Source organism: Notolepis coatsorum (genome assembly GCF_963971535.1).
Source record: "Notolepis coatsorum genome assembly, chromosome: 17".
Taxonomy (NCBI): domain Eukaryota; kingdom Metazoa; phylum Chordata; class Actinopteri; order Aulopiformes; family Paralepididae; genus Notolepis; species Notolepis coatsorum.
This window is the reverse complement of record NC_140181.1, coordinates 104,513,865-104,530,403: the sequence shown is the minus strand read 5'-3', so window position 1 is coordinate 104,530,403 and position 16,539 is coordinate 104,513,865. Positions and strand designations below refer to the sequence as shown.

The 16,539-nt window shown below is 44.2% G+C and overlaps 1 protein-coding gene across 1 annotated transcript in view; it reads right to left on the bottom strand.

Annotated features, from left to right (window-relative positions):
- Positions 1-1,182: 1,182 nt before the first annotated feature.
- The window catches only part of wdr46 (WD repeat domain 46), a gene marked incomplete at its 5' end in the record, with an annotated part of 36,649 nt that continues 21,292 nt past the window's right edge, over positions 1,183-16,539 (bottom strand). Inside the window, 7 exons of the mRNA XM_084332919.1 lie at positions 1,183-2,510; positions 3,093-3,206; positions 7,783-7,973; positions 8,568-8,715; positions 10,234-10,387; positions 12,500-12,735; positions 14,533-14,683. Coding sequence (XP_084189045.1) covers positions 2,388-2,510; positions 3,093-3,206; positions 7,783-7,973; positions 8,568-8,715; positions 10,234-10,387; positions 12,500-12,735; positions 14,533-14,683 — 1,117 coding nt within the window. The 3' untranslated portion in view covers positions 1,183-2,387. The remainder of the gene's footprint in view (positions 2,511-3,092; positions 3,207-7,782; positions 7,974-8,567; positions 8,716-10,233; positions 10,388-12,499; positions 12,736-14,532; positions 14,684-16,539) is intronic.

Below are 16,539 nucleotides of genomic sequence, written 5' to 3'. Positions count from 1 at the left end.
CACACACCCACTTTAAACAAACACACTGTAGCACCCACTCCCCACACTTTATATTTATTGATGAAGGATTGCACTACAACTCGTACACCTTACTGTAAATTGTACCTAAAATTGTACCTCATCCCATTTCTGCTTTGCACTAGATAGTACTGTACATTAGTACACTGCATAGTATTGTATATTATATGGTAACTCAGAACATTTTACATATGTCTATACCGAACACTGTGACCTCATTTTTCTTCTTCTAAATTACATGCTATATTATGTTATTTGATACTATCTTGTCTAGCACAGTCTCTGGAGCGCAACAGTAAGAAGCATTTTGTATGAAAGTATTCTGTACTTCTGTATGACAACTATTAAAGAACTTGAACTTATGTTTTTTTTTTTTTTTTTTTATCACTTTAGGTTGATGCCTTTTGGCCAGGGACTACAGATGAAATCTAGCCTTCTGGCTAAATCTGGCGTATTTACATTTATTGTTGATTAATATGCAGTCCCTTTTGCAGATAAACCCTGAACCCACTTTAAGAAACACGTCGGGGGACAAAGCCATACATGTGAAGTTAAACGGGTTGCTCAAGGGAAGCATGTAAAAAGATAACTTCATTAATGGAAAGGTAACTTAAGGAAGCGGATACAGACCACTAGCCGAGCTTAAAACTACGGGAGGTGTTAACTTAACAGAAGCCTAAAAGCTTGTTTTTCTAAAGTTAGTTCCATGTACTTCTGGAGCGTTACGGTTTAAAGTACTGAAACTAAAAGGATATTCTCAACCAGGCGTTGACCAGATGAATGTGGGATTGTATATACAGCAAAGCATACCACTATGTGATACAGGGGTTCTCAAACTTTTTTATACCACAACCATTTTATTTAGGATTTATTTTGGTGACCCCACACTTAATGTATTGCGCAATTTCAACGTGGAATTAAGGAATATACAAATAAAAGCACACGTTGTTGAACTTGATCATGCACATTAGAAAATGTGATTACAGCACTATGTTATCAATACACACATTTATAAAACGAGGCATATTTAGCCAAAATATGTTGCCAGAACATTTTTATATATATATATTGCCAATGTACAAGTACCACTTTGGGTCGCAACCGGTAGTTTGAGAACCGCTAAACCATTTTCTGTGACAAAGACATACGTATTTCTCATAGCAGTTACAGAGAGACCCAAATGCTTTTATTTTTCTTTAGATCATATTCAGCTGTATAATGGTAAAACATTACTCAAGTAATGTGCTCAAACAGCACTCCCATCATAGGAAAGGTAAAAAATTTGTGTGTTGGGGGGTGTGGGGGGAGGAGAGAGAGATGTGTTGCTGTACAATGAGAACAAATACAACGACGGCACGCAAACTCCGGGCAATAATCTGGTACAAGCACCTCTCTCATCAGTTCATCTGTCCATTCCTATGGGTTGGCGGCGGGCTGGGCGATATGGCCAAAAATGTTATCACGATAACATTTTTCACATCGTTCGATATCGATAATTATCTATATTTTTATTAGTAATCAAATGTATTATTATTATTATTATTTTTAAGTATGTTTATTTTGCAGCAATTCTTTGTCGTTGCCGCCATCTTTAGTGTTACAGCCCCTCACACTCCAGTTCTCAGGCTGCAGCTGGTTTGAAAGCGAAAGTACAAAAAAAAGTGGCCGTGGCTCCAGGGGAGTTGAACAGTTCTGGCTCTGCTAGTTTCTTTTCTATCTTTTGGCACTTTTTTGGTGGACAAACCGCCAGACGCACAGATGCAACGTGACTCGCGACTGGAGACTAGCTCTGCTAGCACACATAGCCTACTGTGTACAGATGGTTTCAAACTGTATTTTAAATTAGAAAGCAAACAAAATAAATGGACAAGAGAAAAATATATCTCAATTCGGTCAGTATTGTCATTTGGACAAGCAAAGCCATTACTTTAAGTTGCAGGCAAGAAAGACAAGCCTGTCCACTGTCTCTGGTTTTAAAGCTGCTCTGTTGCAGATCACAATAATACCAAAAAAAAAAGAAATAATAATAATAATAATTAATTATCAATATAATTCTTATCGATTATTAAAATATATCGCGATAATTATCATTTTATCGCCCAGCCCTAACCGTTGTCCTGAGCAGGGCAGGGACCACTGGTTATACAGACGGCCCTGATGAACGAGCCACCCCGTCCTCTGTAGGCTACAGGTCCACGTCATGGAGGACAGGAAGTGGGGGCGATCTCTGCACGTTGGTGGAACCGGCAGTAGTCCTGGCAGGCCGTCGACAATACATTCAGTCAAGAGTGCGCTATTGATAGAAAGTTCAAAGGTCGCGTCGTCCCCCGTTCGGGCCGCTCGGAGGCACAATGGGTTCCTCTCTTCTTCTACTTATTGAATCTGGCCAGTGCCGACTTCTGGCCCGATGACGCCTTCTCCTTCTTCTTCTCCTTCGCCTTGCTCTCTTTGTCAATCTTCATCTTGTCCTCCACCGTTTTCCTGATCACATCCTGCGGGAGATAAATGGTAATTGGCTGCATTTATATAACAGCTTTTATCCAAAGCGCTTTACAATTTTTTTCTCACATTTGACCCATTCACTCACACATTCCGATGACCGAGGCAAACCATGCAAAGTGCCAATCTGCTCAATTTCGGGTTATATAAGTGTCTTGCTCAAGGACATTTCGAAACGAGTGCCTGGGGAGGAGCGGGAATCGAACCGCGAACCTCCGGATTTCCAGACGACTGCTCTACCTCCTGAGCCACCGTCGCTCAAGACGAAGGAGGCGTGAGAGCGAGAAGACACACAGCCGGGAGGATATTTCGACGTGTTAACCCTTTCACTGCGACAATACACAGAAGGTTAACCCTTTCACTGCGACAATACACAGAAGGTTAACCTTTTCACTGCCACATGACAGCAGGTTAACCCTTTCACTGCCACACGACAGAAGGTTAACCCTTTACTATCACACAACCGACGGCGACTGTCGGTTGTGTGATAGTAAAGGGTTAACCTTCTGTCGTGTGGCAGTGAAAGGGTTAAAAAGCTGAGTTGCGCAACACTTTCCGACGTCTAGTGGACTTACCCTCTGGTCCTCATGAGCCACTTGCTTCTTGCGTTTCTCCACCTTTCCGCTTGAACTCCGACCTTTTGTCTTGAACCGTGGCTTAAACTTGTCTACGGCAAGTGGGTCGTAGCCCTGGGAAAAGGAACACAATATATTAGCTCACCTTGAAGACTAGCGGTGTGGAGTCAACCACAAGAAAATAATCCACTCTTGAACTCGCATTTTAACTCCACACTTTGAGTCATTAACGACACACTTCAGTCATTAAATACACACTTCATTCATTAACGACACTTCAATTATTAATGACACTTTAGTCATTAAATACACACTTCAGTCATTAAATACACACATCACTAACTACACACTTCATTAACTACACACTTCACTAACTACACACTTCAGTCATTAACTACACACTTCAGTCATTAACTACACACTTCATTAACTACACACTTCAGTCACTAACTACACACTTCAGTCATTAACTACACACTTCAGTCATTAACTACACACTTCAGTCATTAACTACACACTTCAGTCACTAACTACACACTTCAGTCATTAACTACACACTTCAGTCATTAACTACACACTTCAGTCATTAACTACACACTTCACTAACTACATACTTCAGTCATTAACTACCGTAATTTTCTGACTATAAGCCGCGCCTTTTTTCGACCCTGCGGCTTATATAACGGTGCGGCTAATCTATGGATTTTTACAGCTAACGGCCACTAGGGGACCTCCAAGCGAGGCTCCTGCCACGACAGACAAGCGGAGAAGAAGACGCTCGAACGGAAGCAGAAGCGAGGCAAGCGGGCTGGCATCAATGCTAGGCTAACGGCTAATCCATTCAAGCCACCGTTGCAGACACTCTTCCTAACAAACGCCCGCTCCATTCAGAACAAGATGGATGAAATCCGCTTGCGACTCACTACTCGGAGAAACTTAGCAGACTGCTGCTGTATGATTTTCACAGCATCATGGATGGACTCTAGCACACCAGATTCAGCTATCACGCTAGCCGCCGCAGCGTATACCGAGCTATGGCTGGTCCGCGCCATATGTTAATAAATGCGAGCTTCCTCAAACAGCCATCTCTTTCCCGACAATCCCCTCTGTGCACGAACCCTTACATATGGTAATTAAACATTAAAACACCTACGGTTTATAGTCCAGTGCGGCTTATATATGTACACATCATTCAATGTAGCTGCTGCGGCTTATACTCAGGTGCGCCTTATAGTCCGAAAATTACGGTACACACTTCAGTCATTAACTACACACTCCAGTCTTTAATTCAGGGTTAAAATGAAATGGAGTCTACACTTTGACCTGAAAGTCTTTCATTTGAAATTCATTTTCAAAGTCTTTAAATTAGCAAATCTGTGGCTGACCTAGCAAATATTATGGGTTGTGGAAGCTAGATATCGCAATAACAGGGCTCAACAGCTCTCTTCTTATGACACAAAAGCAGCTCTACTGCAAATGTGCATTCATTCAGAAATTGGGATTGAGAACTCAATAATTTTAGACTACCCTGCAAGAGTCTGAATCACCCTATTTCACAACGACTGAACTAGACTGGGGATGTATGATACAGGGATCTAGGTGAAAAGTCACAAGCGAAAACAGGAAGAGAAAAACCGCAGGGCGGTAGTCGTTGAGGCAAGCAGGCTTGGATTTTTTAGGTACAGGGATGATAGTGGACTTCTTCAGGCAGGTGGGGATGACAGCCTGTTCTAAGGACAGGTTAAATATGTCAGTGAATACCGGGGCCAGTTGGTCGGCACAGACTTTTAGGACGCGGCCGGGGATTCCGTCCGGTCCTGCTGCCTTCCTGATATTCACTTTTTTAAAAGGTCCACCTCACCTCATGCTCTGTTACCCTGAACACTGAGTCTCCATCAGCAGACCCCCCCTTAAGATAATAAGACTTCAGGCTATGGATCTCTGGAGTTTTTTAAGCCTCCAGCCATTCTGGGGAAATACTACTTCTGGAATACTAACTACTACAGAAAAACTTGACCATGTAAACAGAAGGTCTCACGGAGGGCGATTCGCTGGTATAAACAGGGACAGTTTTTTTTTTACTGTTGTTGTTATCCACTGAAATTGCTGTTTAGTCCATTAACACTATGGCGACCGCAGTCTTGCAGCGATTTAGGCCTCAGAGGACAGAGGATTGTAAACAAACCGATGTACTTTCTAAGAGATATATATATATCATTTATAGTATTGCTATCTGTCCATTCTCATTGTCACTTGAGTGCATAAACCGTGCCTTCATAATGGCTTAAAGAAAATAAAAATCCATCGGTTGGTTGTCATTTTATAGCGTCGTGAATATAAGGTATATCACGCTTTTCGTCTAGGCTTTTCTTCAGGAGGCTGCAAAAAAGGCTAAACGTTGGCGCCGTTATATCAAACGCCATTTCTGCTGTATATATACGAATGAAATAAAACAAACTGCGTAGCATCCGGACTATTACAGAGCATCTATGGATGAAATGGGGGCGGCGGGGAACGTCGATCAGTATTATTGATTAGCAATAGAGTGTGCGTTCAGGTAGCCAATGTCAGTAGTCTATCACGTTAGGTTATAAAACAATGTCCAATCCAGCTGTAATTTGGGGTAATATTATCCTACCGTCAGGCCATGTGATCGCCGGCAGCATTTGCTCACCAGTCATCGGATTCTGGTAGATCGATATGTACATTGGCTAATCATAAATCCCATTATTCCACGCTGAAAAATACGTTCGGCAAGCTGATCAAAGATGGAGGGTCTTCGTTTGGAATCAAGGCTCTATGATCCGCCCACAGGACTGTAAAAGATTTTTTTTTTTTTTAAATCCCCTCAATGATACTGCAGTGGAGCGATGGCGCCCCTAAGCGGATCTGGCCAGTACTGCATGTTTCGAAAATCAAATATGTGGAAAGATCCTGCAAGTGGATCGGGGACCTAATAAGCGTTATAAATATGGAATAAAACAATAACAACTCGTCACGAGTATACTCGTGGCTCTGGACCACAACGCATGGAATCGAAACACGTATATACTCGTGAACGGACGCCATAGTGTTAAAAGACAGTGTTTATCACACTGATTTTACAATCACTACATCTGAAATGAAGACAATTTGTTATAATTTGGCACTTGTTATTTTCAAAGCATTATGGCATAACCCCCCTCTCACACAACAGCATGTTTGGTCATTCGGATGTTGTTGTTTTAGCTTTACGAGAAAGACAGATTTTTTCATTTTGGTGTCCACAGTCCTATTACCGTCGAGATATAAAAAGACCAAAAATCAGCGGCCGCCTATCGATCCTTTAACACATTGGGCGCCGGGCATTGTGCCCATCTTATACCACTCTGCCAGCACTGTAAGCCTATGGAGATGTTTACCTTCTTTGCAGGGCTATAACTTTTTAAATTGTATTGCTATATTGACATTACTATGGCCCATTCAACATCGATTATCTATCGTTCAGGATGTGGGAACGTTATATTTTTTCATTCATACATTGTTGTGTTACTAGCGTCGAGAATATAAGTATGTTTTTAATCTTTTCTGCTGTAATTCCAAAAACAGTAGTTATAGGCCCTGAAGCATATATAGATTATCGATTGGCGTTTCTCTCCTATACACACTATATTAAAGAATTCAAATGTATATGATCGGTATACATTATGCTTCATCATGCGTGAAGGAAAGGGGGGGGGGGGGGTCGTTTATAATTCCTTGATCGTCAGTAACGGCTTTATTTACTATGGCTTGATACGTTGATCAGATGGTTTGCAGTGAAATTAATAAACAATCGGGCTGAAAATAACGTTACTGTCCTCTTACCGTTCGCCGATGAGACTGGAGGAGAAAGATCCCAATTATTTTACGCCGATCTCCTACATCCATTTCCGGTTTGTATGGCGCAATAAACGCCGAAATCATATCGATTATTGCGTTATGGCATATGGACTATAGTGTTTGTCTGTAGTCCCGTAGCAAGATATTACTGCCGGAAGAATTTCCTCGACGCACCGATCACAACATCCGGTTTTGAGAGTGTAACTCGCCCGACCATCCACCAGGCGGCGGTATTGAGACGTTGCAGTCTCATTCAGGGTCCCGCTGGAGCACCGGAGGTTGGCTGGATGAATTATGAATGCCATGGCGAAAAAATTTAATATTGATCTCAAAAACACTGTACAGCTTGGATAGGAGTAGGTCTGAGGCGGCCAGAAGATGCAGAGCGTAGGGGTCTTGAGGGTGTGTAGTTATATATATATATATATACACATATATATAATATTATATATAATATTGCAGCGAGCGTTGTCTGCATCTAGCTTTGTAAAGTGTAACCACACTTGCGACCGTTTTCGGCTTGTCATTGCCCCGACTGCTTTGTTGTTGTGAACCAAGTCAAATCCTAGGTAAACCTGTATTGTGCGCGTGAACGTTGATGTGAATGTGCGGCACACTTCATAGGTTTCGTTTAGCGGTAAACGAATCGTTGACGTCATCGGACTTTAAAAAAACATATATATATATATATAACATATACCGAAATGTGGCACCGGTGGATCTCACGTGAATCGGTACTCGGTAGTACCGACGTGATTCTAGTCGGTACCCTTAAAAGTACCGGATTCGGTACCCATCCCCTACTAATGACATGCTCCCAGGTACTGACCAGGCTCTCCACTCGGTCCTGGTGCCGCTGCTCCCACGAGGCCTGGTCCACCTGGCTCAGCAGGCACGGGTCCAGACTGATCAACTCCGGCTGGATCTTCTCCAGCAGGGCCTTGACCTCCCACTCCTGCCTCTGCTTCGCACTGCGGTACGGGTTCGCGTCCAGACCGTCAAAGTTAGGCTCTCCAGCACCTGCCAGAGGCGAGCGAGAGAACAGCGGGGGGGGGGGGGGGGGGGGGGGGGAGAGGAACAAGGAATAGACTAAATAAAACGTTCAATATGAACCCAGGTTTTACTTCCTCTTGCAGCGTTTTCTGGTGTCAACAACTTGACAGGAAGTACACACGGGTCCGAGCTCTTCCATAGCAATGGAATTCCAGCTAAATCTATAGACATAGTCAAATAAGTATATGTAAAAAAAAGCGTCTTTGAGCATTTGGAAAAGCGCTATATAAATCCAATGTATTATTATTATTATTATTATTATTATTATTATTATTATTATTATTATTATTATTATTATTAATACATTTAGTCATTCAGCTGACGCTTTTATCCAAAGCGACTTACAAGTTCTGTACGACAAGTCATCAGGAAGGGCACAATTAATAATAAATACTGTGCAATACTGTCTGGAAGGTTAACTCCAGAGTCATCATGTACAGGGTATGGTCAATATAAAGATGCGACTGTGGACTGAATGTGGGGTGGGGTGTGTGGTACGCCGTGCGGTGTGGTGTGTGGTGGGGTGTGGGGTGCGGCATTGTGTCAACAGTGTCCACTGACCTGGTACCAACATGCTGGTGAAGCCCTGTCCGTGTCCCACGCCGAGGACGTCCTCAAAGGGACAGAACTGGAGACCCCACACAGCTCCCCTCACCCGGTGGGCCATGTAGGGCTTGGACACTGGGCTGCTGCAGACATCTTTGTACACCTGCCGGCAGACCAGACCATCGATACACGTTAAGAGAATCTGGTAAACAAATGCATAAAATAAGATAATCCCTTTTCTTAATCCCACGAATTGGTGGCAAAACACCTCAACAAATTTGCAGCTAATCCTATTAAATGCTTAACCCCTTAAGCGCGATCGGCCCAGTACCAGGCAGAGATTTATTTCACGTCATAAATAGATCAATACAGTCCGTATTAAGTAATGTTGTGTTTCTTTTTCAAATGTAGCCAAGAGTAAAGACCCTAACCCTATCAAAACAGCAGTGTCAAAGTGGATATTTTCAGCAATATGCTCGTTTGACGTTAAGTGTTATTAGCTAAATATAAGCTTATAATAATCTCTGCCCATTGCATCAGAAACCGGACGATTTAGATGCGAGGAAATTACGTTGTCATGAAATCATTGTAGTCCTAAGAAAGAGGAGACCCAGGGCTTTCGATGGACGTCAACCTTTTATCAAACTACACTACCCAGCTCACACCAGCCGCTGTCTAAGATGTGATTTTTGTGATTATATCTCACGGGTCGAACAAACCTGACAGCGTATATAGTTTCTTTACCGTTCTGTGAACTTCTAGAGAAAAACTGCGTCGCAATCAGGTCAAAAATGGCGGCGCTATGGACATTATACAAAAGTAACTGACAGCTGTACTTACAGTAATTTCATTCACAGTCTTTGCTGCCCTGTAACGGGCGCCTGGTGGTACTAAATCCAGTTTTAACTGCCATTGGAAAGGGGAGATTTGGCTCGATCCATAGATGTATGACTTGGCCACAATACGTTCCTTTTTGGCCTGATATTCTATATTCATATTTCAAATTGCATGTGTCTGGATGGCAAAATCCAGTACCGTATCTACAAAACCCACTGTAAATCATCTGCCCTTTATTGATTACACTTGATCTCAAGAAGGTGTACTTGAGAGAATGTTAGCATGGTGTTATTCACTGTCAAAGATGAAAAAAAAATATTTATAATAATAATTTATATTCTCCTTTGGTTCATTACAATTTACAATTTTTACAATTTTTGTCCGTAGATACCAAGAACATGTAAATGGGCCTTGTAGAAGTGGAGCAATCTTCCATTTACTTGGGTATGTATTTTTAGGCGCATTTTCTGAAAATATGGCTAGGGCTCAAAATCAAAGTTATGTTTATTGTCATTTTTCCATTGACATGGAAGCACGAGATATAGTACTCAGGTCTCGGTTATAGCCATTTGATAGTAGATATTAGATATATACTAAATAAATAAATACTAATCCTCATGACAGATTTAAATAAGAACCTAGTCTAATTCAATAAAAACTGATTTAATTCAATAAGACTAATGTGATTCACTGATTAAAAGAGATAGGTGCCATAAAGTGCTACAGTGCAGTGCAGTGCAGAGGCATGGCAGTGATGAGCTCAAGAGGTTAATAACATTAGGGAAGGGACAGTGACCTGGACTACGTCCCCTGTGGTTAATAACATTAAGGAAGGGACAGTGACCTGGACTACGTCCCCTGTGGCTGCACCCAGCAGACCCTTCTGACTCAGTGACAGACAGGAAGCTCCAGCAGGCAGGAAGTAGGACTGGAGCGGCTTGAAGGTCCTGATGTCATACACCTTCAGTTTCTTGTCCATGCCGGATGTCACCATGTACCTACCAGACAGACACCAGGGCAAAGAATTACACAAGGCTGCTCTCTCGTGGGCATTAAGGGAAGTGCAGCACACTAATGACGAGAGAGAAAAACGGATGAAAACCGGTTACTAAAGCAGGATTCTCAAAGCGTCCCGTCTATATTTCCCCAACTTACAAAAATATTATCAAGGAAGTCTAATGAAAGGCTCAGTGACGTGCACACCTACACTGAGACGACATAAAGACTGGCTTCCAGACTAGTGACAACATAAAGACTGGCTTCCAGACTAGAGACAACATAAAGACTGGCTTCCAGACTAGAGACAGCAAAAAGACTGGCCTCCAGACTAGAGACAACATAAAGACTGGCTTCCAGACTAGAGACAACATGAAGACTGGCTTCCAGACTAGAGACAACATGAAGACTGGCTTCCAGACTAGAGACAGCATAAAGACTGGCCTCCAGACTAGAGACAGCATAAAGACTGGCCTCCAGACTAGAGACAACATAAAGACTGGCTTCCAGACTAGAGACAGCATAAAGACTGGCCTCCAGACTAGAGACAACATAAAGACTGGCTTCCAGACTAGAGACAACATGAAGACTGGCTTCCAGACTAGAGACAACATGAAGACTGGCTTCCAGACTAGAGACGATATAAAGACTGGCTTCCAGACTAGAGACAACATAAAGACTGGCTTCCAGACTAGAGACAACATAAAGACTGGCTTCCAGACTAGAGACAACATAAAGACTGGCTTCCAGACTAGAGACAGCCCTCTCCTGAGACAACATGAAGACTAGCTTCCAGACTAGAGATGACCCTTGTTTGCACTGGGGAGCACTGCTGACTGTATGTCCCGCACAACATAACCCATCAGAGGCATTGGGAATATATACAGTATATATATATTAGACACTAGGGCTGCAACGATTAGTCGACATAATCGACGATGTCGATTATAAAAAATCGTCGACGAGGAATTGTTGCGTCGATTAGTCATTAAAAAATAAATAAAGAATTATTATAATTTTTTTTTGCACTACCTATCTTTGTGAAAGTGGCTTCTCAGCTCTGGTCCAGCCAGCTGAAGACTTCTTAGCTTAACATAACAGACCGACAGTAAGTTTGGGGGAACTAATGGGATAACTGGGGATGTTGTTTGGTCCTGACAAGAGTCTCAAAGCAACTCTTGAGGTCATGCTCAATGTCCAATCTGTTCCTCTGCTCTGTCTTCAGCTGGACCAGAGCTGAGAAGCCACTTTCACAAAGATAGGTAGTGCAATTTCTTTTTCTTTTTTTATATATAATTGTTTTTCGATTAGTCGACTAATTGAAAAAATAATCGACAGATTAGTCGACTACCAAAATAGTCATTAGTTGCAGCCCTATTAGACACACATTATGCTCTCTATGCCTGACATCCATTAAGATTCAAGTGACAAGAAATTCTTCCTTCTTCTTCTTAGGTTAAAAGGGTATTACAGGACCATGGTTTGATATAATTGTGATTGATCAAATAGACATTATATTGATGGTGTTTCTAATTTCTTGGCATTATACATATCACATGGGGAAATCACAATGAATGTATTCATAACAGATGGTACATATTCAATAATCCACTATTCTGGCACTGTGTTCTCTATGAAACGGCAATGAAAAAGACACCTTATCATATCACCTTGTGCATCCTTCCTGTTATCAGTAACCAGGGTCATATTTTCTGTAGTACCAGTAAGTAATTTGGTCATTATTAGATATTTGTCAAGTGATACAGTGATTGTTAATCAGATCACAATTTATAATAATCAGTTGAAAATAACTGCATGGTATTGACTAATCAGTGTTGTCTAGCAGCTCAATCAAGATATTATTGAACATAATCTGCAATTTTCGAATGGACAAATATTCATCCCAAATCATGTCTCTAATCAGGCTGAATAGCCGGTGCCTTTGTGCAGTGTAAGCAGATTCAATATAACCACATTAAAATCTCTTAAAATCCATCTCTCACAAATTTTTTTATGCCTTCTTTTGGCATTCCCTCTCCAAGGAAAGCAACAGTTGTGATTGGAGGATCAAGAAAAGGGGCGGGGTTTGAGATGGGTCAGTTTTTGCGACTCACGTGCCGGTCTTGTCGACAGTGATGGAGCGCACACTTCCCTGGTGACACAGCATCTTGACCAGCGCCTCCTTCTGGTTGGGGGACCACAGGCTGACCGTGCCTTTAGAGTGGCCCAGGTGAACGATGGCATTCTGGGGGTTCTGGCACATCACGTCCAGCCGGCCTGTCTTGGTGTTGGTCACAAACACCTCCTTCCCCACAGACACGTCCAAGTACTGCAGAAAACTTGTAGCACTCTGATCAGGGAAGAATGAAAGGAGGTTACTAAGGGAACCCTGTAGCACTCTAACCAAGGCAAACAGGAGGTTGTTATTAAGGAAACCCCGACAACACTGGTGCCAGACATCTGAATCATCAAACAAGTATATTTAAATGCCTTTCATGAAGGTAACAAGAGTGATTATAGTAATATGCGCCCCGGGCTCAACTATTGGTTGAGGGGCGCAATATAAATAAATGTATCATATCATATCAATATCCCTTAAATAAATATGCAAATGATAAAAAATGGTAAATGGCTGCATTTATATAGCGTTTTTATCCAAAGCACTCTACAAATTTTGTTCCTCACATTTCACCCATTCACTCACACATTCACACACCGACGGCGGAGGCGACCATGCAAGGTGCCAACCTGCTCATCGGGAGCAATTAGGGGTTAAGTGTCTTGCTCAAGGACACCTCGACGCACTGCCAGGGAGGAACAGGAATCGAACCGGGAACCTCGGGATTACCAGACGACTGCTCTACCTCCTGAGCCACTGTCACCCCCCCCCCCCCCCCGACATATGTAACACACAAGGCCAGAGAGATTAGCTTTGGGGAGAAATCCACCGCGGTGGCCAGCAGGAAGTGGTAGGGGAGGAACTCACCGCTGTGGCCAGCAGGAAGTGGTAGGGGAGGAACTCACCGCAGCAGGAAGTGGTAGGGGAGGAACTCAAGGCTGTGGCCAGCAGGAAGTGGTAGGGGAGGAGCAGGAAGTGGTAGGGGAGGAACTCACCGCTGTGGCCAGCAGGAAGTGGTAGGGGAGGAACTCACCGCAGCAGGAAGTGGTAGGGGAGGAACTCAAGGCTGTGGCCAGCAGGAAGTGGTAGGGGAGGAGCAGGAAGTGGTAGGGGAGGAACTCACCGCTGTGGCCAGCAGGAAGTGGTAGGGGAGGAACTCACCGCAGCAGGAAGTGGTAGGGGAGGAACTCAAGGCTGTGGCCAGCAGGAAGTGGTAGGGGAGGAGCAGGAAGTGGTAGGGGAGGAACTCACCGCTGTGGCCAGCAGGAAGTGGTAGGGGAGGAACTCACCGCAGCAGGAAGTGGTAGGGGAGGAACTCAAGGCTGTGGCCAGCAGGAAGTGGTAGGGGAGGAGCAGGAAGTGGTAGGGGAGGAACTCACCGCTGTGGCCAGCAGGAAGTGGTAGGGGAGGAACTCACCGCAGCAGGAAGTGGTATGGGAGGAACTCAAGGCTGTGGCCAGCAGGAAGTGGTAGGGGAGGAACTCACCGCAGCAGGAAGTGGTAGGGGAGGAACTCACCGCAGCAGGAAGTGGTAGGGGAGGAACTCACCGCAGCAGGAAGTGGTAGGGGAGGAACTCACCGCAGCAGGAAGTGGTAGGGGAGGAACTCACCGCTGTGGCCAGCAGGAAGTGGTAGGGGAGGAACTCACGGCTGTGGCCAGCAGGAAGTGGTAGGGGAGGAACTCACCGCTGTGGCCAGCAGGAAGTGGTAGGGGAGGAACTCACGGCTGTGGCCAGCAGGAAGTGGTAGGGGAGGAACTCACCGCTGTGGCCAGCAGGAAGTGGTAGGGGAGGAACTCACCGCTGTGGCCAGCAGGAAGTGGTAGGGGAGGAACTCACCGCTGTGGCCAGCAGGAAGTGGTAGGGGAGGAACTCACCGCGGTGGCCAGCAGGAAGTGGTAGGGGAGGAACTCACCGCTGTGGCCAGCAGGAAGTGGTATGGGAGGAACTCACCGCGGTGGCCAGCAGGAAGTGGTAGGGGAGGAACTCACCGCTGTGGCCAGCAGGAAGTGGTAGGGGAGGAACTCACCGCGGTGGCCAGCAGGAAGTGGTAGGGGAGGAACTGCATGCGGAGGACGTCGTTGAATTTACGGAGGCAATGAAGCTCGATCCCGTTGGAGTCGTAGATGTAGAGCCACTTCTTCTGGGCCACCGCGTACATGGCCTCACTGTGGAGCCACCTGCACAAGGCAGACACGTAACAGGGTTCAGAGAGGATTTGTTATTAGGGCTGACCTTCGAATTTTTTTTTGGAATTCGAAGCTTCGGGGCCGAGATTCGATTTTAATTCGAAGCTTCGGGGGATTTTTTTTTTAATGTTGTGGGACTTGTACAGCACTTTGTTCAACTTTGTCAGTGCTGTAAATATATATTTTTTTTTATCCTTTCTTTCTCCGATTTTTCTCTGTTTTCTCCCCGTCCCAATTTAGTCGTTGTGCCAATTCCCCCCCTCCCCTACCCGTTTGTTGTGCGCATGTTCTCCTACTGGTCGGTACAAGGGAAACCTGAAGTCCTCCGCACGCTTCCTCCGACACGTGCGGCGACAGCCAGTGCCTCTTTTTTCACCTGGCAGCGAGGACTCTCATTGGTGAAGTGTAACGCATGGGAGGTCACGCTGCCTTCATCAAGTCCTGCCTCCGCTGAGCAAGCGCCCAGACCTGACCTGTAGGCGTCGCTGTCCACAATGCCAGATCCCCACCCGTGACTTCCCTCCCCCTAACCCAGCCAAACGGGTTAGTATAGCGATCAGCCCAAGCCAAGGCAATGCTGACTCCGGGAGTCGAGACCGCAGCCTCTTGCATTGGTGACGAGCGCAATCTCCGCTACGCCACCTGACCGCCAGTGCTGTAAAGTTTAAACCTTTTTAAATCTTAGACAAACTAAACACTTTGCTTTCATGAAATATTGTAAGCCGTCATTTGAGGCTTTATAAAAGCAGCACAATGAACACAAATCTGTCAGTGCCGAGTCCAACCTCATCTTAAATAACAAACAGCATTGCTTGTTGTAGTTAACAAAGAGAGGCAGAGTTGATTTTGCACCCAAAAAAATTTCATATGGTATATATTTTTTAACACTTTAATCGCCGGAAACGCCGTAACTCGTCATTGCCCGCCATGCTCATTCTGCCGAAGACGCCGTAACACGTCTTTGATATCAATATTTCAAAAATCTGTGATCGAAATCATATTTCTCCTCCGGGGACCTGAGATATACTGCTGATCTCCACTCAACTCTCCAACTGTTCAAGAGCCATCTGGTGGCCGATCGGCAGATCGGCCAACAGGAAGTGACGCGCCAAACAGGAAGTGCTCATCCATATTTCGTCCGGGCACTTGCGATCGTTAGCCGGACTCCATCTCGACACACTGGATAATCAATCGCTCGCCCTAACTCAATAAACAACGTTATTTGGACGTATATAGTATTATACAACCTGGAAATGGTTCATCTAGATCAACATCCCATAATCGAAAACTGTCTACTCCAAGCTGATCGTCCAACGGCGCGAGGAAGATACGGTAAGATCCAGCGTTATTTTCTAACGTGTTCCATATAAACTGCTCTGATGATCATATGACCCACACTAGGTGAATGATATAACGTTGCCCACGGAATTATAAATTACCCCCCGCCCATCCGGCCAACATCAGATGATACGTAGTAACTTCTAGAAGTACCTCCAGTTTACATTTTTTATCTGGCACCGATCGCTACCAAACTGTATTTGATCATCAATATAATGCATTTGGGGCTATAAATCAAGTTCTGGAGAAAGCTGCAGAAAACGATAAAAACATACTTATACTTTAGACCATATTTTAGTATGAATATGTGAATGAAAAAGTATAACGTTGCTACACCCTGAACAATGGATATAGGACATTGAATGGGCCATAATAATGTCAATTTAGCAATAGAATTTAAAAAGTTATAGCCCTGCAAAGAAGGGGAACTTCTCCATAGACAAATAGAGCTGGCTAGGGATGGTAAATTATGAATTTAACCATGGCGATCAAAGTGTTAACACTTTGAT